Genomic DNA, 25,638 nt, shown 5'->3' with positions numbered 1-25,638 from the left:
GGAGGACAGTGGGGTAGAAGAACTGAGAGAAGCACAGGCACAGATTGGATTCTATGGGAAAACTGATATTGGAACAAACCCTGGGAAGCAGACTTCATTACTGCTTCTCTACCCTGATTGCTGAAGTTCTCTCTCTGGGTTTGATCAGCAAGACGTGCATAATTTATATTAAATAAAAAAATCTCAGAGTACTCAAGGCTTTTCCGTTTGGTCCTCCTGAGAATTTTCATTGTAATCACAAACTTGATTTCCCCAAATAACTAGGATTCAATAAACACACATGAGCTAGTCAGCAAGATCTAACATATATTACGATCCATTAGCTGTTCCATCATCATTTTTCCTAACACAAAAAGCACATCAATTCTATTCCCTCTTTTCTAATATTTTCCTGTTGCACTAGGCCTAGAATATGAGTCCTGGTCTGTGAGACTTCAGGGTACTTCTAACAAAAGAATACAAAATATTTTCATATCTAATTTGAACAACAGTTTTAATATTTAATGTCACTAAGTACACAATCAGAATTTTCCCTACTAAAGCACCCACTTAAAGAGAAATCAACTAAAATCTAGCCAGTATTATCAAGTTGCATTTGTGTTTATATCTTATCTACTGGGTGTAATTATTTTTTTCCTCACATAAAGACTATTTGATCAGCCACCTAGCAGCAATCTCACATACACAGGTTGTAACTCCAGAGCCGAAGCATCATCATAAATACAACAGTGCAGAACAAAACTTCATTTTTATGTCTTTATGCTACTGCTACTCTACTTGTGATTAAGACAAATAAATATACATACACAGAGATGTATTTATAGAACTAAAAAATATTAGGGGCACTTTTCATTTCTAAAAACAAACATGTAAGGTATTCTTTTTAAGCTGACCTTTACCATGTTACACCTTACCAGCAATGGCTTCACAGGACTTGCAGGAGAACTAATCACAAGTAGAATGCAAGCATGACCATATGCAATCCTAATCCATTTGTGTCCAAAACAAATAGTGCACAAAGACATTAGGACTAAATTCCAAATGGAATGTTTAATTCACAGGCTTTTCACTGTTAATATCACTACAGTGAAATCTATTGGCAGCAAGCAGAACAACTTAAAATTGAAGTATCCTCTAAAGTATTTCCTTTTCAGAACTGTTTTTAGATGCATATGGAACTTAGAAAAATTCAATGGCTGCATTTTAACCATGCAAATCACAGAACTGGAAGTTGCTTCAATCACACGTACATATGTATATAAGCATCCATGACCTAACACAAAACTTGTCTATTATACATGAGTGCTCAACAGAACAATCTTATGGAGTAAATTCTGTCTAACAACATAAAATCTGATTAGGATTTTAGGCACACTTCTATTCAGCAAACAAAATCTGAGAGAACTACAGAGCTACCATATCTGGTTAGAGTGAGAAAAGAACAGAGCACATTGCATTACTAAACAGTTTTTCCTAAGACAGTTACTGGGATATCCACTCTGGGATATAGGGCTATGTGATATGGTGAAGCTATAGAGATCAGAGAGTTGATGCAGATTGATCCTGACGTGCACCAAACCTCATTATATTGCAATAAGCTTACAAATCTACAAGCAGTTACTTTTTAGATCCCTTCTAAGTGAAACAGATGCAGAGTTGAATCAATAGAAAGGTAGAACACAGATATTGTGCCTTAGAAGTTAGCTTCAGTTCGGCTATATTCACCTGCTAAACTCAGAATATTTACACATAATACTGACCTCAATAACCCCAAGTGTACCCCCAAATGTACTAGAAGTGTAATTTAGCTACTTTCTGTTTACATTATATTCTTCTACCAATTTAACTCTTTTCAATACACAGTTACTACATGCTTACCACTGTGCCTAGAAACTGAATGCTGGTCTCTCCAGAGGCATTTCGAGAAATCCGCTGAAAAACACAAATGTAAGGATTGATTAAAGCAACTCAAAATTTGTAACCATTCCATTTTCTCTGTCACATCACTGTAAAGCAATCAAAAATAATTTAAAACATAAATCTATACATTAAACAGATAAAATAATTTCCTTGAACAGAAGTACTGGAAGTCTAAATTATACTTCATCTCAGATTTTGGTTTTAGTTCAGTCAACTTAATAAAATTTATTTTTGAAGGACAATGAAGGCAAATATGGCCAAGTACAACACAGAGCAACCTTGTGCTCGAATGTCATGAATAATGAGTCTTCTGCCACCTCTGTGATTCTGTATTCCTGTTACTCACATTTAGTATTATCTTCATTCTCTCCTAATGAGAGACATTTTAATCTCTTTTTAAAATGCAAACCTCCAATGATGCTACTTTGAAAACAGGAAAAAAAAATGACCTTATGAAATGTCTGGTCACCTACTGTGGTTCAGGAGTTGATTGAAGTTATTAAAGAGTCTCCAAACATTACATTGTCAGTAAGCCGCAAGACAATGCAAGAGAAAATATATTACTGGTTTCACACAGTATTAAACATAATTTAAATATGCAAGATGTATAAATAATTCTTTCTTTCTGTGAATCATTTTCTCCTTCAGTGTCAAAATGTTTTTCTCACATTTCATTCCCACTATCTAAGCTATGGCCCACATGGGTCCTAACTCAAGGAACACAGCCCTCATTTTACACAATGCCAAGTGTACATAAAAGTACTAAAGCACAGATCTGAGAAGATGAGTATTATTGCAAAGAACTGCACAGAAGCCTGAAGCATTTTAAAGACAAAAAATCATATGAACAGGACTGCAAATTACCTTGAGAGATCTTCTAGCCTAAGACTCCCAGCAGAATCAAAACACACCAGTGTTGCTCCCAAATGATGTGTTTCTAACTCATTCTCAAAATCTTTCAATTGCAAAAATATCACAGCCTCCGTAAGCAATTTATCACACTGTTCTGCATCTTTTCCATTAGGACATTTTTCCTAATATTTGATTTAAATAACCCTTACTTCAAACTGTATTACTCATATTAATTCTCATCTGTTTCACTACACACAGGAAACACAGATTATTCCCTTCCTTTCTACAGCTACCTCCAGGTATATGAAGAGCCCTAATCATGGCTCCCCTAAGTCTTGTCTAGACCAAATGAGAAAGTGCTGCACCACAACAGCTAGATATCCCCAAAACAATTTTAATAGCAATAAATTAAATCCTAATCCCTTTTCACTAATGGTGCATGTTCCTCAGCCACACTTTATGAAGTAATAATTACTACAGCCCAAACATGCTTATTTTTTGACTTAACAGGTCACACACTGACATCGCAATCTGTACAATCATATGAAAACAAAGGGTGATGTGCCAGAGCCTGACATATTTCAACAATAATGATTAATGGAATGGAAAATATGGGAAATAAAATTTCATACAAAACCTGACGTTTACTTTTATAAAGGAAACAGGAATATACACTTTTCCCACAGTCTAGGATAAACACAATCAGGTTTTGGAAACCACAAAGAAGAACAAAGTACCGGCTGCCTACAATGAATGAACCACATGCCAAAACAAACAAGTCCCAACCACTTGATAAGCTGTCAGAAAATGGCAAGCCGAAAAAAATTAAAGGATTTAATTTCTTTTTTTCCTGGAATGCCCTCCACCCTCGTTAGAGTTCTGTCACTTATTGTGCTACCCTTTTGTCCGCTTTCAAGGGTCATTAGAGACCTTTTCATGTCCTAATAAAAATTCCATTTTTTTGGCTAATCTCCCTGTCACACAGAAAAACACAACTTAAAAAACAAAACAAAACAAAAAGAAAAATAGAGGCCCTTTTGTCATTTTTTAAGGCTTTCAGAGTAAAGCCAGGTATCTTGACAACTTGACTTACTTTTCACAACTGAAAAGCAAATCATTAAAGTACTTCCTCACACAGATTTTCTTTACTTACAGCCAAATAAGCTAGCATAGCAAAAACCAAGCCCTTGCAAAAATAATTTAATAACCACTTTAATGAAGCCAAATAAATATGTATATAAAGAAGGCACCTTCTAATGCCTCAGCCTCAAGTCAAGACAAAGATATCAGCAGCATTTTTCCTGCCCTGACACTGTTGGAGCACACTGGTATCACTCTACAGCAGTTTCCCACTGCTACTGTTTGCTATGTCCAAAAAAAGCATTACATTCAGTGTCAATTGCATTTAAAGTCAGTATAAGCACTAAAATCCATCTCTTAAATTAACATCTGGGTGACAGAGGGTAGGGGGAGAATAATGGGGAAAGTAAAGAAAATAGTTAAAAAACAGAGGGGAAAAAGAAATTTCCCTCACAGGTGAATGCAAAAAACAAAGAATAAAGCAATATAGAGAAATTTTCCAAGTCACAAAACATATGTTACAGCAAAACAAAAAAGAGAACTGCCAGGCTTTGAGAACTGCGTTACAAAAGAAGTCAGAACATTATCATAATTAATGTTTCAAATTACAGTAAATAAATTTCAGCTATTAGATGTGATTAGATTTTTCTGAAAAGAGTTATTTCTGTTCCACTGGCAGGCTTGTGTTTCTGGGATTTGTAAATGTAATTGATGTTTTCAAGAAAATGAAAGGACATGGTTAACAATTATTCTTTTATTTCCCACCTCTTTAGAAAAAGGACCAGTCTCCAGTTTCTCTTGTAAAGTTAGATATTTACATATTCTATACCTCATAATAGATGGTTTCATATTGCATGTGATAGCAGGAAAGTAATCAAATAGAGGTAACAATAGAGAAAAGCTAATTATATGCATTGTCATTGCTCTCCTAATAAATTGCAAATTATTTGCTAGGAGGTTTACAGCAAAAAGGCAAGGGAAATTTATCATTTGTTCAAAGACAAAACACCCCCGTGTGTTTACCTGCCAATACAGTAAAATTACATTGTTGACATAAATTATGCTATCTTAGATATAACAAATTTCTTTTCTGGTTGATTTAGGGCACAGAGCTTCAGACTAACTTAATTAGTATTATGTGAGTTAAAAGTATATTTTTCTTTATGAGAAAGTAACAAGCTAACTCAAATGTGAAAAAAATCACAACTTCAAAAAATCCATCTGCAGTCTCAAAGCTGTCAAATGGGTGTGAGTGTTACATAAATATTACATGTATTTTTGCACACACAGGTTACAGTATGTTATACTGCATATGCTATGTATATACAAACAAAATGCTTATGCACACATGCAGAAATAGAAAAGTGCATACAATCATACAAAATGTGTTGGATTCTCCTCCTCTATCTTGTGTATGCTATACCACAGTCATTTCATAAATAATCATTTTAATCTGTAAACCCCAGTAAGTTACAAGAGGGTAGTGTGATATGACTTTAAATTCTTCTGCTTTGCCATAGAAAATTATTTCCACTTAGTTGGGTATCAATGATGTATTCATTGTAAGATGCAGTAGGGTTACAATCAGCTTTGCATTAAGCCTGCAATGGATGAGCACTAGCAGATAAAAATGATAACAACCTTTACATGAAGAAGGATAAAGCAGCTCAAGAAAACATAATATATATATATTACTGAAAGCCATTCTTAACTGACATTATTAGACAACAACAAGATCTTGGAATATTTTCCACAAATCTTCTGGTCTCTAAGACTCTCCAAGCTACTGGAAGGCAGCAGCTGCAGAGAAGCAATGATACAAAAACAAAGAAACTCCAGTAGACCAAAAGCAAATTTTTTTTTTGCTTTGCTTACAAATGAAAAAGTAATGATATCCCCCAAACTCAGAATTAATTTGAACTGGCAAAGGCAATCAGATAAATAGATACACAACCTTCTCAAACACAATTATCTTAAACTACTATATACTGGCTTTATTTGCTGAAAGTAAAAGCTAGAGACCATTTCTTTTTTTTTGTGAAGACAGAAAATATACAGATGGTCACTCAGCCAGTGATTTTTGCAATTTTTTGAAGCTATGGCATGGCTATATTCCCAGTTTAAAAACATGTAGCAAACTACCAAACCAAAACCAAAACTGCAAGCCCAGAAAATTTATGGATAGGCTACAGATAAAATTTTGAGCAAACCCCAGCATGGTGCTATTTTTCAGAACGCAGAATTTCCTGCAGCCCAGCTCCTATTGCTTCATTTCAACTGCTCACTAACAAAAATTCTGAACATCTTTGGCCAGGAACTTCAAAAGGAGGGTGCTATCTTCTGGAGAATACTTATAAATTCTTGAAAATTCCACCTAACAAAACACAGGCCAGAATCATCCTTTTATAGGTTTAATTAAAAAACAAATTCTTTCCACCGTAGGGAAGTCAGGGGGGAAAAACCCACAGTAATTTACTTTGTAAAGTTCTAACAGATTCATTTGTTAGTACTTAATCTGTGAGATTTTGTATACATGAGGGTGCTCGGACATCTGGAAACTCCATCTTCCACCCATGTCACTCCTACCTGTGGAGTCCCATGGTTGGGTCAGAAAGGAGGAAAAAGCTGCAGAAGTAGCTGTGAAACCTTTAAGTCATCCTCTCAGCAAAAAAGGATGATTGATTTGACCTTACCAGTCTCATTTTTCCCTCTCATTCTAGCATGCAGAACTTCATTTCAGCACTGCCTTTGCACTGTGCAAAATCCCAGCAGAGGGATGCAATCCCCGACTAGCAATGTGACCAAGATTTGTAGTATGCCGGAGTCTGTCTATATTGCACTGCACATTCAGACTTGTTCACCCTCACAAGCCTTTCCACTTTGGGAATCACCCCAGTTTTTCACAATTTAACATTCTGCACTGCTGGTGCCATCATTGTCTCCCCCCTAGAGCATTACACTACAGATGGGAAGTTAGCCTGATTTTGTGCACTGCTCTACCCTTAGCCATTACCAGTCTCAGTTCACACTTTATAGTAAAAGAAGCCTCGGTGAGTTGTTCTTCCTCACGGCATGTCCACATTTCCCTGGTTCTTACAAGGGCAGCAGTCAGCCAGTGGGGAAACAGATGAAGTGCTGTATGTGAAGTGCTCTGACTTGTGAAAGATGTCTGAGACTAATGTTAGTGGCACTGTGCTGAAGCAGTCTTTCCCATTAAAAGGGATCCTGCCAGAATGCTGAAATACTGGCCTCCCCGGGCACCTGTAGCAAGCTACCTCAGATCCTTTCCAGGGGCTAAATGGAATTTGTTCCCAAACAGTACAAATACAGATGTTAAATACACGGTGAGTGGCTTACAGGGCATCAATGCACACAGATAATTGTGCAGGTGCAGCTTCTAAGAGGCTGAGGTACCATATCACTACTTTTTAGGAGTTCTCTTAATGCCTGGGATTCAATTGCAGTAGATGACTTGACAATTTCTGTCCTCCCATAAACAGAAAAACAGAAACACAGATCCTTCCCAATATTTCTTTATGTGATATCCGATGTGACTGTTACTTGTTACTTCTTTTTAAAGTTTTTTTAAAATATTAAAACCACTGCAAGTATGCTATTACATATACAGAGAGTGCCTTGTAAATATGTTCATGTGTTAATCCTCTGAGATAGGTAGGTGTTACAAAGAAGTAGATGACAGATTTTAAAACTAATAAAAAAGAAACAAAACAAAACAAAAAACCACACAATCCTGTCTGCCCCCCCCCCCCCCAACAACAACCAAAAAAAAGCCTCCACAGGAAACACTGTTTATTTGATGTTAGTAAAGAATTAATCTAAAGGACATTTACTTCAACCCGAGATTTACAACAATACAATAATTAGGCATTCAGTCTTCTCTGCAAACTTCTAAATTTTTGCTGTTACTACATTAAATCACAACTTGACTAGAACTTCTGGATGCTTCACCCTTGTTTTGGCATGCCATGATACATCTTGCTCCTGTAAGGGGTTGAATCATGCAGTCAAAATGCTGCCATGTGATTCCAGATCTGATGATGTCTGTGACTGCCCTGAGAAAAATTCTTGACAGAATCCATAGTCCTTTCTCACTCTTATGCCCCTCCTCTTCCTTCCCCTTTGCTCTCTGAATGTGTTACCATGTTCAAAGAGAACCATTTCTCATCTTTCAGTGTTTAGATATCATAAAAGTATGAGTCTGTCAGCAACTGAACCCAATGCTTTGTTCCTTGGACACATACAGAACCCTTATAGTTATTCATCCTGAATATTGTTTGTCTTGAAAATGGATACCTCCAAGAGGAAAAAAATATGGCATAAGATACCATGACAACTAATGTTATTTGATTAACAACTTGAGTAAGACAGGGATTGATTTAACATATCAGTTGATCACTCATTTCCTTCCTGATTGAAGAAAAGAAAGTACATTCATTTCTATTAAATAATTGGTAAAGGTAGCGGTGGGTGCTTTTAGTTCTTCAGCTGTAGTTTCATGAGCTTTTATTCCCTTGAATTTTCCCCTTCCCTTCACATATTCTCTATTTGAACCACGGACGAGAAATGTGTACGAGATTTGGCTATGTTAGTCATTACTGGAACAGGCTGGAAAGAAACAGGGAGTGAGCTACAGGCAATCAATGTGGGCATCAGGAATTCAGTGCTGGGGCTCACAGTGGCATTTCTCTACCCAAAAGCACAGCTATGTGGATATAGGATAACCAAATGTCTGCAGATCGTTCTGAGTCCCTCTTCTGGAGACAACCTAGCAAGAATAATTTTGAAGTCATGGTTAAAGGACAACAGCAGAATATGTGCAGTAATTGCACAGCACTAAAAAATGAACTGTCAAGCAGTCATGAACACTGCTCACTAAACCTTCCCAAAATAATTTTCAGGGGTTAAGAAAATGAACATTCTGAGGTAATGGTACTTTAGATTGAAAACCTATATAATGTATCATATCATTATCACAGATTACATCTGAGATCTCAAAACAGCAAAATGAAAAAAAAGGTAATTTTTCTTACAAAAGTAAAAAATTACATATATGAAAAAAGTCTCTAAAGAGTTGTAGGAAATGAATACTTGGGCAAAGGCTTTGTTCTCCTGTCAGACATTTCCCTGGAACAAAGGCTTCATACCTACGGCATTCTCATTTCTTCTGTTATTATACACCAAAATAATAATCTAAAGAAACATTGTATCAAAGAAGCACTTATATTTGTCATACCCCAGGATGCAGAATATACTACTCCTGCTGCAATTGTTGATGCAATAAATAAATTAAATGAAAAAATAAGTGATGCCACCACCGAATTCCCTTTAACACTAAGTAGCGAAAGCTCCCCTGATAAATCATCATTTATTTCATTCACAAAAACACTTGAAGCTTGAGACTGATGATTTCAGCTTTACAGGATCATGTTCTTGTTTAGCAACTCCATTACTCTCTTAATTACACCTTGCTGTGACTGATAAAGACCTCTTTACTGCAGAGGTTGGGATGCCCAGCAGACACAGAACAGTTCTGCTGGAAGGGACCTCTGGAAATCAGGCAGTCATATTCCCCATTCAAAGCAAGGCTAATGTCAAGGTGATACTGAACTGCTCAGGACCCTGTCCAGTTGAATTCTCACTACATCTCCCAGAGCTTCAGTTCATCACAGACTAATTCTCTGAAAGCCAGGAAACACAAAAACGAGGTACCACCAGTGCTATTGTAAAATTGCTTTGCTGAAGGTGCCAAAAGCCACACAAAGTTTTCTGGGATCCAGGCAGAATGCCTACACTACCTCTGCAGGGTAGAAGGTTTCATATCAGCAAGATAGCAGAGCTGTGGGCCCAACAGTTTGGCAGTGAAAAGCTGGGTGCATGTGATAGAACAAAGGAGTACAAAAGCACTGTCAAAGATGGTGACAAATAATTCAAACTAAACCATTCTATGGCTCTGGCTCAGCATCCTTTTACTACAGGGAAGTATCTCCAAGTAAAAGGTATTTAAGGATGAGTTGAGTGTCTGATGGTGGGATCAATGAAGGCACAGCATTCAACAGCACTATGCAGTTGTAAAATTTGTCTATGGAGCATTGCCACAGAGCAGCCTTGAAATCCGAGTGGTCAACTGTGGCGTCGTGGCTTTTTAAGAATGTTGTTAATTAAGTTTATTGGTTTGCAGAATGGTTTGGCCCCCAGTTCCCCCTATAAGTTCCCCTCACAATGGTTTGTTCCAAGTTGTTTATCACCGTCTTCCCACCAAGTTGCCTGTCCTTCAAACTGATTGTTCCCTCTACTCCCCGCCACTCTACCCTTATAAGTCTCTCCCCTCCCTCCTAAGGCGGTCCACCTTCCCTGTCAATTACGTTGACCACCCCCTTTTATTTCGAAAATCTTCTATGTCAATTTTCCCCTCCTTCTCATAGAGTTTGCTTGCTGGGCTTCTCCCCTCCCATGTTTGCTCCCCATCGGTTCTCCTATGTTATGTACTCCTCCCCTGCCGCCAGGTTATTGGCTGGTTTAGGAACTCCTCCCTTCACGCCCACTCCCTTTATAAGCTCCTCCCCAAGCCCTTCTCCCCTGACACCTGTCCCTGCTTCCGTTGGGGAACAAAGCCTCCCTGACAGCACATAAGTGTTCACTTTCTCCTTCCTTTACCTCGGATCTTTGTAGTTTCTCCCTCGCCTGTGATTCCCATGCCACAGAAGGCACCGCCACCTGGAATACTTAAGGAAAGCACAGGGGTGGAGATCTTGTGGCCACCTGCAGTCGGCCATTGAGAGCAGCTGGCCGGGCTCGGCTCTCGCCGCCGCAGAGGGAAAAGGCTGCAGTCAACAATGTTTTTCGAGAACTTGCCCATACACAAACAGTTGTTGCTTTGAAGATCTGCTCTTAGACTCATTTTTTCTTGAGCAACCTGCTCACCCTGCTGATACCTGGTGTTCCTGTGCGGTGTCCCACCTGAAGGTTGTCCTTTGCAACCTGACTAGTAAGGACAGAGCTGCAGGTAGGTTCAAGCCCATCTACTGCACTCCATGGATTCCTCATCTTGAGGTCCCCTTAGATTCAAGTTCCCATGAGGAATAGAAGATGTTCAAACTCTATGATAAAAGATAGCTTTTTCCTTCCTTCCACCAGCTCCTCAGTTCATACTGGGAGACAGAAGAGGTCATCGTCAACTTCTGTGGGGCACAGGGCTCACTGAAATCTAGCTTACTTGTACATGGGAGGAGAGACAGAGAAGTAAAAATGCTCCCAAAATATGTGAAATTGTCCCAAAGTAAACCTGCTGTCTTTCTTCCAACTGTCATTACTTTTCAAGATACCATACTGAACCACCATTCTCCCTTCCAGTTTCCACTGGAATTCTTGTTTTTCTTTTCCACAACTCAAATCAACCTCTACTCTTCCACTCACTCTTCACAGGAATCATTAAGACCCTCATGTTTTAATTTGTTTTCATTATAAATATTTCCTAAAACGTTATATCATATTCAATCCCATTTTACACACATATACATATATATTATATATATATATAAGTATTTTAAACATGCATTTGCAATTAAATAAAACCCAATCCCTTCAAATCTGAGGAAGGTGTATTGCAACTATATTCCAATAGTTCTTTGATTTTCAGCAAAGGCCAAATTCATAATAGCTAGATATAAGTCAAATTCTGAGTCACTAACATCTTTTGAAACAAGTATGGGAAACCATTTTGGTGAAGTATTTCTGTACAAGAAAATGTCATTTGCTTGGTGAACAAAATCCTACACTTCAGGATGTGTTAAATTCAGCCTCACTAAATGAGAGGTAGAGTTTAGTCGTAAGCAGAGACAATGCTGAGAAACTGGGATTAACTGAGAAACTACTAAAAACAGCCACAACAAATCTCCCATGATGAAATCTGAGTACTACAAGAAATGCCATGGGGTCTGCCCACATCCCCATCCCTGGCAACTGTATCTCAGAAGTCTCTTGCTCAAATGATCTCAAGTTTTCACCACTTCATCACTTTGTATAACATCCTATGGATTTCACAGTAACCCAAAACAGCACAATGATTTCAGAGCCCTTATGCTGCAGCCACAGGACCTGCAGTATACCCCAGGGTTCTGGTCCCACTCTCATCTGGGGACCTGGCCAGGCTCTCTGCAGCTCCCATCTGCTGCACACAGATGGGCTTCCTCACACAGGAAACAAAAGCAGGAGGAGGGGGGCTGCCACACATCCTCGTTGTGCCCTGGTATGCCCTAGACAGACTGTGACCAGGGCATATACTTCTCCTCAGGCACTCAGGTCCCACAGTCTTGAAAATGTCCTAGAAAATGTGGGTTTTAACTCAAAGGCCCTTCATAACTCTGCAGCAGAGTTGGTGTTCTGCCTTGCTCTAATTCTCATTGAGCCGTTAGCAGAGAAGTGAAAATACAGAAGCACTCTTAACTACTTATTTTTAAACATGCAACAGATAAGCAAAAATTTGAATGTCTACACTATAATTACGTAAATATATTTCAAACCAAAACATTTCTATATTATTTATTCCCTGTTTCTATGTTTAAGTGCTTTGCTAGATTGTGGCCAGACTGCAGGATTGAGCCAAAGGTGCATAAATCCAGCCTTCAAAAGAATAAAACATGCACAAAGATTGTACTTGGTTGAGCAAATTTGGAAGAATGAAACCAACTATGAAGAAAAATTAGATTGGCTGCAAATTAATAAAGCACAGCTGGAATTATTCGATTCATCCATATTTGTTGCTTAAATGGCTCTAGGGCTAAGTTTTGCAGAAAGAAGATACTTCAAGACTCAGGGGTCAATTGCTTTTGGAGACAAATTGACCTACAGGAATACACTTGTCTAATTTGGTTCTTGCAGTGGGGCAAGTCTACAGAAATATATAACCAAAAAACCAATTTTGATTCCAGTGAGCGACTATCAGAGGTCAAGTTTAAGGTTCCCATAAATTTACATATATACACTAAAAGATTAATAACTTCTCAAGCTACTGAGTTTCTTTGCTAAAAGCAAAGGCAGATAAAATCTGAGAAGGAAACAACATATGTGCTTATTCCACATTCTGTTGGCTAGATACCATGCAGTCAGCTCATTGCATGTTGCTGTGGCTAGATCTGCAGTATTTCATAGGGTTTGGTCATACTCAGGGAGTGCCAGCAGCACTACTGCTGGCTCAGCTCCTAGAAGAAAGCTTCTTCAGATCATATGATCATTAATTTTGAAACTAATTTTATGTGCAAATTCAACTCTTAGTAGCTAAATAGTGTTGCTACTATAGTTATATACCCAGTCATATAGTAATACAGTTTGCAATGAGGTCTTGTCAACAGTTATCCACTCTAAATATAATGCTTTTCACCTAGGCAGATTTTATAGATTCATACACTGGTATTTTTTCCTGTTCAAAATTAGCAATGTACTTTATAAAATGGCACCAAAATGGACCAGTATTAAAATAATAAAAAAAGAAAAACACACCTAAAAATAGATAATTATTTTAGATATACACACTTCTTGAATCTGGCATAAACCTCCCAAGAAATCTACAGAACTTAAGTCCAGAATTTACTTGGGAACATAATGAAAATTTCACTCTCAGGCAAATACTCACCTTGAAAGATACAATAGTTTTTTATTTTCAAGTTGCAGTCTTTTAAATTCAATCAAAGCAAAAACAGTATTTTCCAGTTGAGTAATTTACCAGGGGTAAAAATGAAAAACTAAATTCATGCATTTCATTGTAAATTATGAGAAATCTGAGCATTGTATCCCTGATAAATGTACAGGAAATAGAGACTGTTGTACATAGAAAAATACTTTCAATAAGTTTTGATTTGTTTTTCATTAATGCCAGGATTAATAAATATTTGTAAATAAATGATTTGTCAACAAATATATAAATCCTGACTATGGTTACATTTAGATAAGCACACTCTGGTGTGTGAAGTTGGTTTCAAAGACATAAGTGTTCAGAAGAAAATACAACCAGTTTAAGTGTTTCATTCCTTTACTTAGAGCCACATAAGTTTGGGATGTTTTCTACGTTTATCTTCTCAAATCATGGAACTAATCATATTTCTTATAAGTATATAAAAAAAAACATGTTACATGGGAGATGTGCTGCCCTGTGACTTTCAAACTGCAAACGCCCAGAAGTGTAACAATCACACAATCTAAACATGAAGGAGATACTAATTTTACTGAAGGTCCCCATGTGAGATTTTGTTGTGGGTTAGGTTAGGAGGGAGTTTTTTTCTTTTGTTTCAGTTGATCAGTTTCTGGTTAGTTGGTATTTTGCAGTAAAGCTTTTATTATTTTTTATATGATTAAGAAACTGTCTCCTCACAAGCCACTAAATAAAGACAGCCTATAAGCTGGGGTAAAGTGCATCCAGAGATTTAGTGCAGTAAATTTGTGTCAAAGTAGAAACATTCTGCTGTTTGTACAACACCACATAATTTTTGTGATGCAGCAGGTTTAGACCCCACGTTTCAGTATTATTTGTATGCCCAAAGAGGCTTTGGTGAGATTACCTGTATGGTCCTCTGAGTGCCATCAATGGTGACAGACAACAAGGGTGAAGCCAGGTTCCACTCGCTGGTCACATTTAGTTTCATCCCATCAACTTCCACCTGTTGTGACACCAAACAAGGCTGTTACTATTGAAGACAGACAGAAAACTGATCTCAAGTTCATTACTGCATACAAAGCAGCAACCATTTTAAAACAGATGGCTTCCAAACAACCTGTCATGTTTACTGCTTCTGCCATAAAAGACAGGGTCCAACAACAGAGTCTTCCAGCTATCTCTGGGGAGAGGTGAAAGACCTGTGAACAGCTGCCTCTGAGTAGCAAGGTTTCAAGTGATTTCCAGCAAGTAACAAACAGCCATCCAACTTTTAAACCTATCTGGACATGCTACATTTACTGCAATTAGACAAGTAATGCATATAAATTCCAGTGACACCTTGCAACCCACACAACAGGGCTTGCATATAATATTCTCTCCAAGGACCAAGGAAGAACTTTTCCTATGCTTCTAATGAAGGGCTTTGCATTGTTATCTTAATTAATATGAGGCAGTAATTAATTCTTCGGCGTTTTGCCTCAAAGTCTAGAAAAACTTTGCAAATTCTGACATGCTTTCTTTCAATATACAGCTGATCCAAGAAATACAATTTCTGACTTGAATGCCAATATGTTTATCCAGAAAGTGGGTTTTATTTTATTTTAAATCATACCATATTCATTATGCAAAATATTTCTAGGTGAAGAGCAAAAATTCTGGGATCTGGAAAAAGTATATATCAGCATAGCTGTAATGACATTTCTACCATTCTTCTGTTGTATTATACTGTTTAAAAATACACATCACACATTCAACACTATAACAGCCTCAGAGAAAGAGATGGTTATGAAAAAAATTATTATATATGGACCAATGTAATTGGTGATTAATATTTATAGCATGTTCTGAACGCTCATCATACTATTGAAGGTAGATAACTATTATTTACTATAAACAGAAGAAAAATCATGGTTGGCCAATTTCCTTCCTCTCTCAAAATCTCCAAAGTATTTTCTAATCAGTAAATTTCAGACAATAGTGATAATGACACAACCATGGCATGCATTCTCGAAAAACTAGAAAAAAAATTCAGTGCATTAAGAATAAAAGCTGTGCACACCTTTTGCAAAATACAACTTCTAAAGACTACTCTTTTAGGTCTCAGACTTATCATTGTTTGATCTAATAAAAATAAGAAGGATCTTAAAAGAAATCTATAACAGAGAAGTGCAGAGGAATAGTGTGTAATTTGATCAACTTATTTCAGTTAACAGGAAAAAGTTCTGGCTTAAAAAACACTCTAATTTTATAGACTTTAGTTCAGAACCCAAAGTTTGCCTTAGTGATACAATCTATGCAATTTCCATGGGCTTTGACTATAAATAAAGTTACATGTAAAGAACAAGAAGAAAAACAAGTAATTTATAATGGTTCACCAATAGGCCAGATTAGCTGGCATGCTTCAGGTACTTTACACTGCTCCAGTGATGCAAACCAGCCCCAAACCTGGCTTGAGTTAAGCCAGACCTGCAGCTGGTTTGCATTTCCAGAGCACTGCAGAGCAGCTGGAACGCTCTGGTGAACCCAGACCACTTTCAGCAAACATGTATCAGCAAATACTGTCTTTAATACTGTCTTTATTGAGAACAGGAGAAACATCTCAAAAAGACTTTTCCAAATGGAAAAAAGCAAATCCAGTGCTCTGTCTCAACCCTCTGTGATTACCAACTGAACTTTGGTAAGGCAATTATTTAAATTCTTTAAATGTCACTATTGCTAAAACCAGAGAAAGACTGCACTGGAGTCTGGGTCTGAAAACACCATTTACCATGTGTCTCCAGGGCTAGAGGTGAGACACCATCAAAGCAGTCTAGGCTACTGGTCACCAAAAAATCCTTCAAGTATACGCCATACTGCTTGTGGCCGTGTTGGATTTACATGCAGCCTCAGACAAACCCTATAGCTGCTATCTACAGTTCTAGCAAGGGGTGTTCCAGGGGCAGGATGCAAGTCAATACCTCCACAACAAACTCAGTCTAATCATTAGCTCTTTTGTCACTGTATAGCTGAGCAAAAGAGGACTAAACCTCTTTGTCGCAGTGGTAAATGACCTGTCCAAAATCCCTCACAAGGGTCTATACAGGTCTCTCCGTTCTTGATTCCAGATTACATTAGTATCAAAACATTTCTGGTGGAAACCACAGTGAAAGGAGAGGGCAAGCAGATGCCAAGTCTAAACAATCTGTGGCACTCCAGGCTTCTTATGTGCAATAGAGAAACCAGCAGATAATACATTGCCACTATTATGGTTTCTCTATTCAAGAAAGAACAGAGGGTCAGGGGAAGGGTTATATGAACTAATGCTTATCCCATAAACTGCAGCAGACTTCTCCCAGAATGGAGCTACAGGGTCTTAGCTGCCTTCACCTGCAACTCACCATGGTATGTGCAATTGAGGAAGATCACAGAAATCACAGAATATTCCCAGTTGGAAAGGATCCACAAGGATCATTGAGTTCAGCTCTTAAATTAATGGTCTATACAGGGATAGACCCCACCACCTTTGCATTATTAGCAGCATGTGTTACCAACTGATGATGCAAAGCCAAGAGAATCCCAAGGAAATTTGGCTGCCTATGCTCCGTTAGGTAGGATGACAAAGTCGGGATGTCAAGATATCGGAGAAAATGAACAAGGACTGAGGATAAGATACTTACCACGTAGTGATCATGTTACTTTTACTGCAAAGGAGGGAAAAGGCAGGGGTGGAGGGGAAGATGGGACACAGTGTGCCAAAAAGGAGATGGGGATTGAAATCAAACCAATACTTCAAGAGAACAAACCTTCTTTCTGCAGCTCAACAGCCAACAGCCTAGCAAGGCTAGCAGGTAGAAACAGGGGAAGAGAGAAGACAGAAGAACTTGTCAGAAGTTTGCATTTGCATTCATTCCTCTTCTAGCAATGGATATCATAGCTGAACCTAATAAATACTGCAATAAACCCAGGACCTTTTTGCTTTAGGCTTGGGGGGTTGGGGGTAGGAGTTCAGGGGGACATGGGGATTAACTAATGACATTGCATTGACTACTTCCCATCTTACTTTGCTTCTTTGCTGCTAAGATAGCCGAGAACAAATCACCATTCAATGGATGCTAACACCTGAACTGCAGGGAGAAGGTCCCAGTCAATTCACTCCTGCAGTGGGTCACATTGTGCTTTACACCACACCTATATAGTGTAGCTTTATCCTTAACTATTCAGTTCCAAGTATACACTTATGTGTCTGTGCATCTACAGTAACTATGTTTGCATTGCTGCACAACACCCACGTGACATAGCGGTGGTGAATTATTCCTTTTTTAAAAGCTTTGTTTGTCCCTATGTAAGGACATAAAAGATAAAAGCAGCCACAGTCCTGCACCATTATTTCCAATTCAAAAGCTACTGTAAATGAGGTCTCAGAAAGAAGAGTGACAAGTCCAAGGCACAATGCTAGAAAAAGGTCAACAGCTTACCCCACTGTCACAACTTTGCAGACTTTTGCTGGCATGCACCTGAACTACACAAGTAGCCGCCCCTTCACCTCTTGCGGAGTGAGTTCCTGATGTTCAGCATGATATGTACCAGCTAACCAATAGTGCAAAGAGCTGCAAAGCATAATCTGCATTCAGTTTCCTTTAGCGAACATAATTTGGCATTCTGTGTGCATGTCAGGCAATTAAAGAAGGCAGCACAAGCCTGAGTGTTATAGCCCTGTTAATTTACTAATGCAAAGTCTCGCGTACATCTGGCACATGTCACTTCTTTTCTCCTGGAAATGAAGGTGGTTTTCCAGGAGACTAGAGGGCAGCTAAAGCATTTGTTTCCTGCCTGATCCTTCAAAACATTATGCCTGAAGTTCCTCATGCCAGCCTTGAGTCTGACTAGCTTAAGTCTGCTGATTTAATCCCATGGTTTCAATTCTGCCTCTCAGCATGGTGTTTAACTCGAGACTCCTGGCCCTAATGACTTGGCTATGCCACCCTTAGCCATACGACTTGCAGCCCTTAATTCTACCTCTTGCTATAATGGAAGTGATGGCATTCTCTAATCAATCAGATCTAGAAAATGAAAAATCACCCTCTGCAGACCTGCCTTGCTGAAGTCTTTCTCTGATCAAGACAGCTGCTCATGAGGATGTACTTTTCAGGAAAACAGACATTACTCTTCACAGGCTATATATGAATATTCACCGTCATAGCCTCCACTCCCTTCAACTGCCCTTAATCTAAGGGACATCCACTGGGCAGCAAGGACTCTACAAAGTGAACCTTAAAATCATTCCAGCAAGGAAGGAACAATAACAGCAAGCATAACTCTTGTAAACATGAGGTAGCTTATATGTTTGAGGACTTTGCTCAAACCAACATAAAGCTCTCCTCTTCTGTGGAAAAAGTAACAGTCTCAAGCAGAAGACTCCTTACCTCCATCACTGCTCACCACACCATCCATGCCATAACAGCAGGGAGATTCTTTACATTTTTATAAATCGGGTAAAAGGATAGGTATTGCTTCTTGTGCAGAAGAGTGGATGACTAGAGAGTTTGCAGAAGTGTGGCAGTACAAGGTCCAGCCATAGGCAGCAGTATTCAGTAACAGTCTGCAGTGACCTCAGACTAAGCCAAATTGATCTGGATAAAGCAGTTTTTTAGTTCCCAATTTTCACAAAATGCATGAAATTCTCATCTAATCTACTGTCCAGCCAACAGAGAAGCACATGGGAATGGCAAAGGCAAGTGAAAACCGTCCTCTTTCAAAAGTTACCTTTTGCAGTCCCATGCAACCTCAAGAATGCGAGGAAAGTCTGTATGGGGCTGATGAGCCCAAGACTTCTACCCCAGGCATTTTGTAAAATATTTTGCTAGTTTTTCATGTAAAAAAAAAATTCACAGTTAGCAGAAGAGTTCAAACACTATCTTTCATCTGTATATTCTCACAGAAAATAACCACAACATACTTCTTTATCATGAAAATTACTGGCTACCTGGAGTCTGTAAGAACATGTGGTAATTTACAGAGTTGTCTTGGAAATTATCGGGTCTTCTTAAACAACTTGCTCTAACTTCCCCACATTGCCTTTGAGAACCTCGAACAAAATCAGTCATACTTGCCACATTAGGAAATTGCAGCAACCAAATAGTGCTTCACATGTTGTCATTCATAAATGCAAATGAATTATGCATAAATGCAAAAAAATCCAGTAAGATCTCCCATGGGGGTAGTTCTTATTGCTTAAGTTCCTTCTTGTATATGCTTTATCTGCTGTTCTTTGGACTGTATTTGATAGTGATCCAGGGTCTGATTATTCCCAAAGTGTTTGACATTTTCCAGGACCAAGTCCTGGAAGAGGTGACAGTATACTTTTGTTGAGTTTACAGATGGCACAAAACTGGGTGAATCACTCGAGAGCAGGGCTGCCATCAGGGGGGCCTAGGCAGGCAAGAGAAAGGGGCTAATGAAAACTTCATGAAACCCAAGACTAATTTTTAAGTCAAACATTTAAGAAGGATGAACCCATCACAAAGATGTGTTGTGACCTGACTGGCTAGGGAGCAGCTCTGAGGAGAAGGACTTGGAGGTGTGGGCAGACATGTCAGCAGAACATGACTGAGTCAGCAGCATGCCCTGGCACCAAAAGTTGCTATCAGTGCCCTGTGCTGTTAGCAGAGGTGTAGTCTGCAGCTAGAGGGAGGTCATTAGATCCTGCTACTCAAAACTCAAACCACATCAAACACTGTGTTTACAAGACAGACATTGACTTTGGTCAGTTTTACAAAGTTCCTGTTAGCCCATTCCTCTTGCTTGCCCAGGTCCCACTGGGTGGCAGCATTGCCCTTGACTGCATTGAGCACTTTCTCTAATTCTGTCTTGTGTAGATGTAAGGACTGTGCAGTCCCACTGCTGCCTTCAGGTACTGATTCAGTGGTTGAACATGACTGGTCACAATACAGACCCTTGCAGCCCCTTGGTGACCTTCAAGCAGATTACAACCCGTTAACCATGGCCCACTGAGTCTGACCACTCAAATGGCTTTTTATCTCGTTGGCTGAGATCATGCCAAAAGACTTGTTAAAGTCAAGGTAAATGACATTCACTGCTCTCCCCTAGACCACAAATCCTATCAATTTATCATAGAAGTCTGTGAGGTTGCTGTGGGATCTCACCAGAGCCAAGCGGAGAGACAGAAACATCTCTCTCACCTGCTGGCTATGCTGGTTTTGATGCAGCCCACAATACTACTGGCTCCCATGAAGTCTCTCATCCAGCAGCACACCCAAATCCTTCTCAGCATGGGTGCTTTCAATCCATTTATCCCCCAGCCTGTACTGACACCTGAAGTTGTCCCAGTGCAAGTGGAGCACCTTGCACAAATAAAGAATACACTGACATCCACTTGCCTGCTGTCCAGGATCTATGCCCTGCTAATCTTTTTCTTCATTTCCTTCAGGCTCCTAAACAACAGCCATTTATTTCATGGCTGTCACAGCCATGACTATCTTTGGAATCACCTCTTCAACCAGTTCTTCCTTGGAAGAGAGATGCAGATCTGGGTGTGTCAACACCAGTTCACCCATCCAGCACCAGTTTCAAATATTTATCCAAACATTGCTCAGAAACCTTCCACCATTCATCCCATATGGTGCCCTTCCAGAAGATGTCGGGGTCCTCGCGACCAGCACATCCTGTGACAGAGATTTCCTTCAGTTGTTTAGAAAAGTCTTAGTCTACTTCCTCACCTAGATCAGGGGACTGTACTATGCTATTTTAATTTTTCTTCAATTGATCAATCCAGTGACCTTCAGCTGCTCAAGTGATTTCTTAGTCTGGACACCTAGCTTTCAGTTTCTCTGTAGGCACAGAATGATTTGCTCTCACAAAAACTTTCTAAATATATGGCAAATTTCTAAATAGATGGCTTTCTCTTCTCTCTAGTCAGATGCTTCTGGCCTCCAAGCACTCACAGTCATATCTTTGCTTCTTAGCTCTGCCAGTCATATGTGTACACACTGTGCTTGCTGGTGCCAATCCTGGTGCTAGATGTGTCCTGGAGACATTGACAGGATTGACATCCACACCAACAACACGTGCCTGCCCCTTTGTCACCATCACCATCCTGGCCTGCATGCCCACTGCCACCAAAACCCCCCCTTTACGTGCACAGGTCGTACAGGCAGGGAAATCCACATTGAGAGCACTTTCAAGATGGCTGTTCTCAACTCAGTGAAACAGAACTTAATGATTCAGAGTCCCTTGGGAAACCACACTTGTTAACAAAGGGTCCAGAAAGGCTGGACATACTTTTAAGATGGAAATCTTAAAGGTGTGGGAGCAGGCCATTGCTATGTACTGAAAGACAAGCTGGCAGGGAAGAAGATCAGCCTGGCTGAACAGGAAGCTTTTGCTGGAACTCAGGGGAAAAAATGAGAGTTGATGACCTTTGGAAGAAGGGGCAGCAAACTCAGGAAGAGTACAAGAATCATGTAGAGAGAAAATTAGAAAGGCGAAAGCTCAGCTAGAACTCAATCTGGCAACTGCTGTGAAATATAATAAAAAGTGTTTTCATAAATACATTAACAACAAAAAGGAAGGCCAAGGAAAATCTCCATCCTTTATTGGATGCTGAGGGGAACATTGTAACCAAGGCTGAGGTACTTAATACCTTCTTTGCCTCAGTCTTTAACAGAAGAACTGGTTTTCCTCAGGACAACCAGCCCTTGAGCTGGTAGTCAGGGACAGGGAGCAGAAGAGAGCCCCTGCAGCCCAGGAGGAAGCAGTCAGCGACCTGCTGTGCCACTGAGACACTCACTGAGAGACACTCACTGCAAGAGCTCACCAAGCCACTCTCAGCCATTGATCACCAGTCCTGGTTAACTGAGGCTGTCCCAGGTGACTGGGGGTTGGCCAATGTGACACTCATTTACAGGAAGAGTCAGAAGGAAGATTTGGTCAACTACAACCCTGTCAACATGACCTTGGTGCTGGGGAAGGTTATGGAACAGACTGTATTGAGTGTAGTCACACAGTATGGACAGGACAACCTGGGACCAGGCCCAGCCAGAATGGGTTTAAGGAAAAGCAGGTCCTGCTTGACCAACCTGGTGTCCTTTCATGACCAGGTGACCCACCCAGTAGATGAGGGACAGGTTGTGGATATTGCCTACCTGGACTACAGTAAAGCCTTTGGTACTGTCTCCCACAGCATCTTCCTGGAAAGTCTGGCTTTGTGCTATGGTTTAACTGACACCATGTGCTCGATTAAAGGTTGGACTCATTGATCCTGGATTTTTCAACGTTAATGAGTCTATGATTTCATAGAATTTTTCTTCCTTCTTAAAATGCCACATGATAAAATTTGGTAGATGGACACTTCCTTTAGCACACTTAAATGTCTTAGAAGTTTTGCTTGTTACAAATACCAACGGTCTAAAAACCTGCAATATTAGTTGCCAGAAAAACTGCATGATGGAGCATATAGGACAGAGAGAGACCCTGTGGCCAACAGTGTGGTATATAGACAAATGTATAAAAGGGTCATAAAAAGAAGTTCCTTGAAGCCTAAAACTGTAAAAATTGAATTCACTGATGCTTATATGACAGCAATTTCTTTGATTCAAATTAACCAGCTGTTTTATCTTGTATTTTCAGTTATTGACAATATATTCACATCAGATTAGCAGATTGACCTTTTTTCTTTTCTTCAAGTGACTGTAAGGTTAGCCTTTTGGACTTTTGAAGTGGTTGGCCAGATGCTTTCAAAAGGAAGTTAAAGTATGTGAGTTTCAATCTCATTAAAAAGGCCTTTTTTTAAAACAAACTTTCCTTTTGTTCATATCAGCACTTACTTTTTTAAAAGACCCCAAGAGAGAGTTCCAGTCTATAGATCACTTGTCCTGAAGAAAGCTCTGTTAACTATTTATAGATCATGTCCTTTTGTACCGAACTAGATCAAGCAATTTATTCAGTGCATGACTGCAGGAGAGAAATTCATTTGCTCTAAGTGTCATCAAGGCAGCCTTTTACCTGCTATGAACAAGACCAGATGAGCTGAATTGCTGGGCTTTTACTTCAAATGCACATTTTGACATTGTGTGGGGTGCCATCATAACTTTCAAGTTTTCAAAGTATTAAGCACATTCACAGAATGGGCAGTCCTCAATCACAAGAGCAGCAAATAGCACATAACCACTAGAATAAATCAAACACATGTGCACACATTGAAATTATCTCTCTTTTCTTTAAAGTAGCACTTATAGATGCAAATTACCATTCGCTGCTTTGGTAGATCTCACTTTAGAAATGGGAGCATGCCAGCATAGAGACCAAGGAAAAGAGCACACAACAGGCATCAGCTCCTCAGCTTAACAACAACAGAATCAAAACAAAAGGAGAGGGAGAAGTGATGGCCTTCATCACCTCTAATCAGCAAGGGCTTTCTTCAAGCATTCACCAGGGAAGTGATCCTCTCTGCAAAACCTAGTAGAGAGGCTGTATGCAACAAAAACACTTCACTGCCACAAATGCTTTGTTTTACTCCTTCAGTTTTCCTTGCAGAGTCATTATTAAAATGACATCTCATACTTGTAATCTGCCTGAGTCCACTAAGGCTACAAAAACGGGTGGAGGGGCAGAAGTTAAAAACACACCAAGAAAATAAAATTATTAAAAGTAATTGACATCTGCCAGCAACAGCTTCAGACACAAAAAGTACAGCTGGTTTGAGGAATATGGGCGTCTATTGTTATTGGATCTCTGTGGAAAAGAAGAAAGAACATGACTTGCTTTACTTTTCACTTTGCTCTACAGAGACAAATGCCCTGGCTCTGCCCAGCTAAATACACTCCAACCTGGCTACAGATATTGCTCCTAGGTGGCTGGAAAATCGTGCAGGTGGTTCAAACAGTATTGCTATCATGTGAATACTGGGCACTTTGAAAGCTGCATTGCACTCAGCTTTCCTTGTTTGATAGGATAATCTGTTGAGGATATTCTTGTTTTCTGTCTTGAAAAGGGGTTTAGCATAGGGTCCAATGACAGGATCTGTGTGACTAGGAGCATTATGCTGGGAGCTAAAAACACATCGATTAACAGGTTGTGATAAGGTAGACAGAGTTGGTTTAGTAGCTATTGAGTCATGACTCATGTCTATATACTGAAATCATTAAGCAAGCCTCGTTCCAAAACGACTTTGAGCTGCCAAGTTTCCATTCTTTCACTTCAGAGGCACACAGAGATCCCCAAACCCTATCCCACTTGACAGCATAAATTCTCAGAGAGTAGAATGACATTATCATACCAAAGTGCCACTATAAAACACGACAGACTAAAATTCATACTACCCTTTTAGAAAAACCACATTTTGGAATACATTTCTTTCTTTTTAAGTATTCACCTAATACATATATTCATTTAGTGAATATTCATTTGATTCAGTGAAAGCTATGTAATAAGGATACGCAAGCTAAGACAGATTTTCCTTTTTTTTTAAATAGACTGTACAACCAGAAGCTGGATCTCAAGCTTAGAGTCAAGAATTAATGAATTACTGCATTGATTGCCAATGTGCTGCTGACAAGTCAAGTGTAAGTCTCAAGTCTCTAATTTTTGCTTTTGTTTTCACAATTAGGAGAGGGGTGGGAATTACTACTGGCCAGTGAAGAACTCCCAGTACTACCACCCAGATATCAAAAACTGGTTCCTACTGGTCTTTTTTCTATCTCCTTTCTAAATGGAACATTATGTATTAGTAGACTTCCATGTCTGATCTAAACAAAACATACCACAGCAATCTGAGGAGCATTTGTAATCATGAGGATCATACCCATCAGCTGACAAGTGTTTTATTTCACACACCATTTACAACTTGATACAGAGATCCAACAAAATCAGCAGGCACCAAAACAGCTAACAAGAAAGAAAAGCACCACTTTATTATATTTGGAAGTTGTATTCCACCTCGGCCTAGATGTATAGGGTGGATGCTCAGACTGGACACAGTCTACCACTGATTTAAATTACTTTTCCCATTGTACTACCTTGGCAGCAAGTCCATATTCTCTTTGAATTAGTAAACCATTGTACTACCATGGCAGCAAGTCCATATTCTCTTTGAATTAGTAAACAGCTAGAATAAGCAACAGTTA

At 39.2% G+C, this 25,638-nt stretch overlaps 1 protein-coding gene across 5 annotated transcripts in view; it reads right to left on the bottom strand.

Annotated features, from left to right (window-relative positions):
* Nucleotides 1–25,638, bottom strand: part of PCCA (propionyl-CoA carboxylase subunit alpha) — a 273,068-nt gene that overhangs the window by 56,456 nt on the left and 190,974 nt on the right. For all 5 annotated transcript variants that reach the window (XM_038134386.1, XM_038134414.1, XM_038134404.1 and 2 more), the window contains 2 exons: nt 14,424–14,522; nt 1,879–1,932 (listed from right to left, as the gene is read on the bottom strand). In XM_038134386.1, the coding sequence (XP_037990314.1) occupies nt 1,879–1,932; nt 14,424–14,522 (153 nt within the window). The remainder of the gene's footprint in view (nt 1–1,878; nt 1,933–14,423; nt 14,523–25,638) is intronic.

The sequence above is a fragment of the Motacilla alba genome, chromosome 1 (assembly GCF_015832195.1).
Source record: "Motacilla alba alba isolate MOTALB_02 chromosome 1, Motacilla_alba_V1.0_pri, whole genome shotgun sequence".
NCBI classification, from domain to species: Eukaryota; Metazoa; Chordata; class Aves; order Passeriformes; family Motacillidae; genus Motacilla; species Motacilla alba.
Note: the sequence above shows the minus strand (reverse complement) of the source record. Positions and strands in the feature narration are given on the sequence as shown.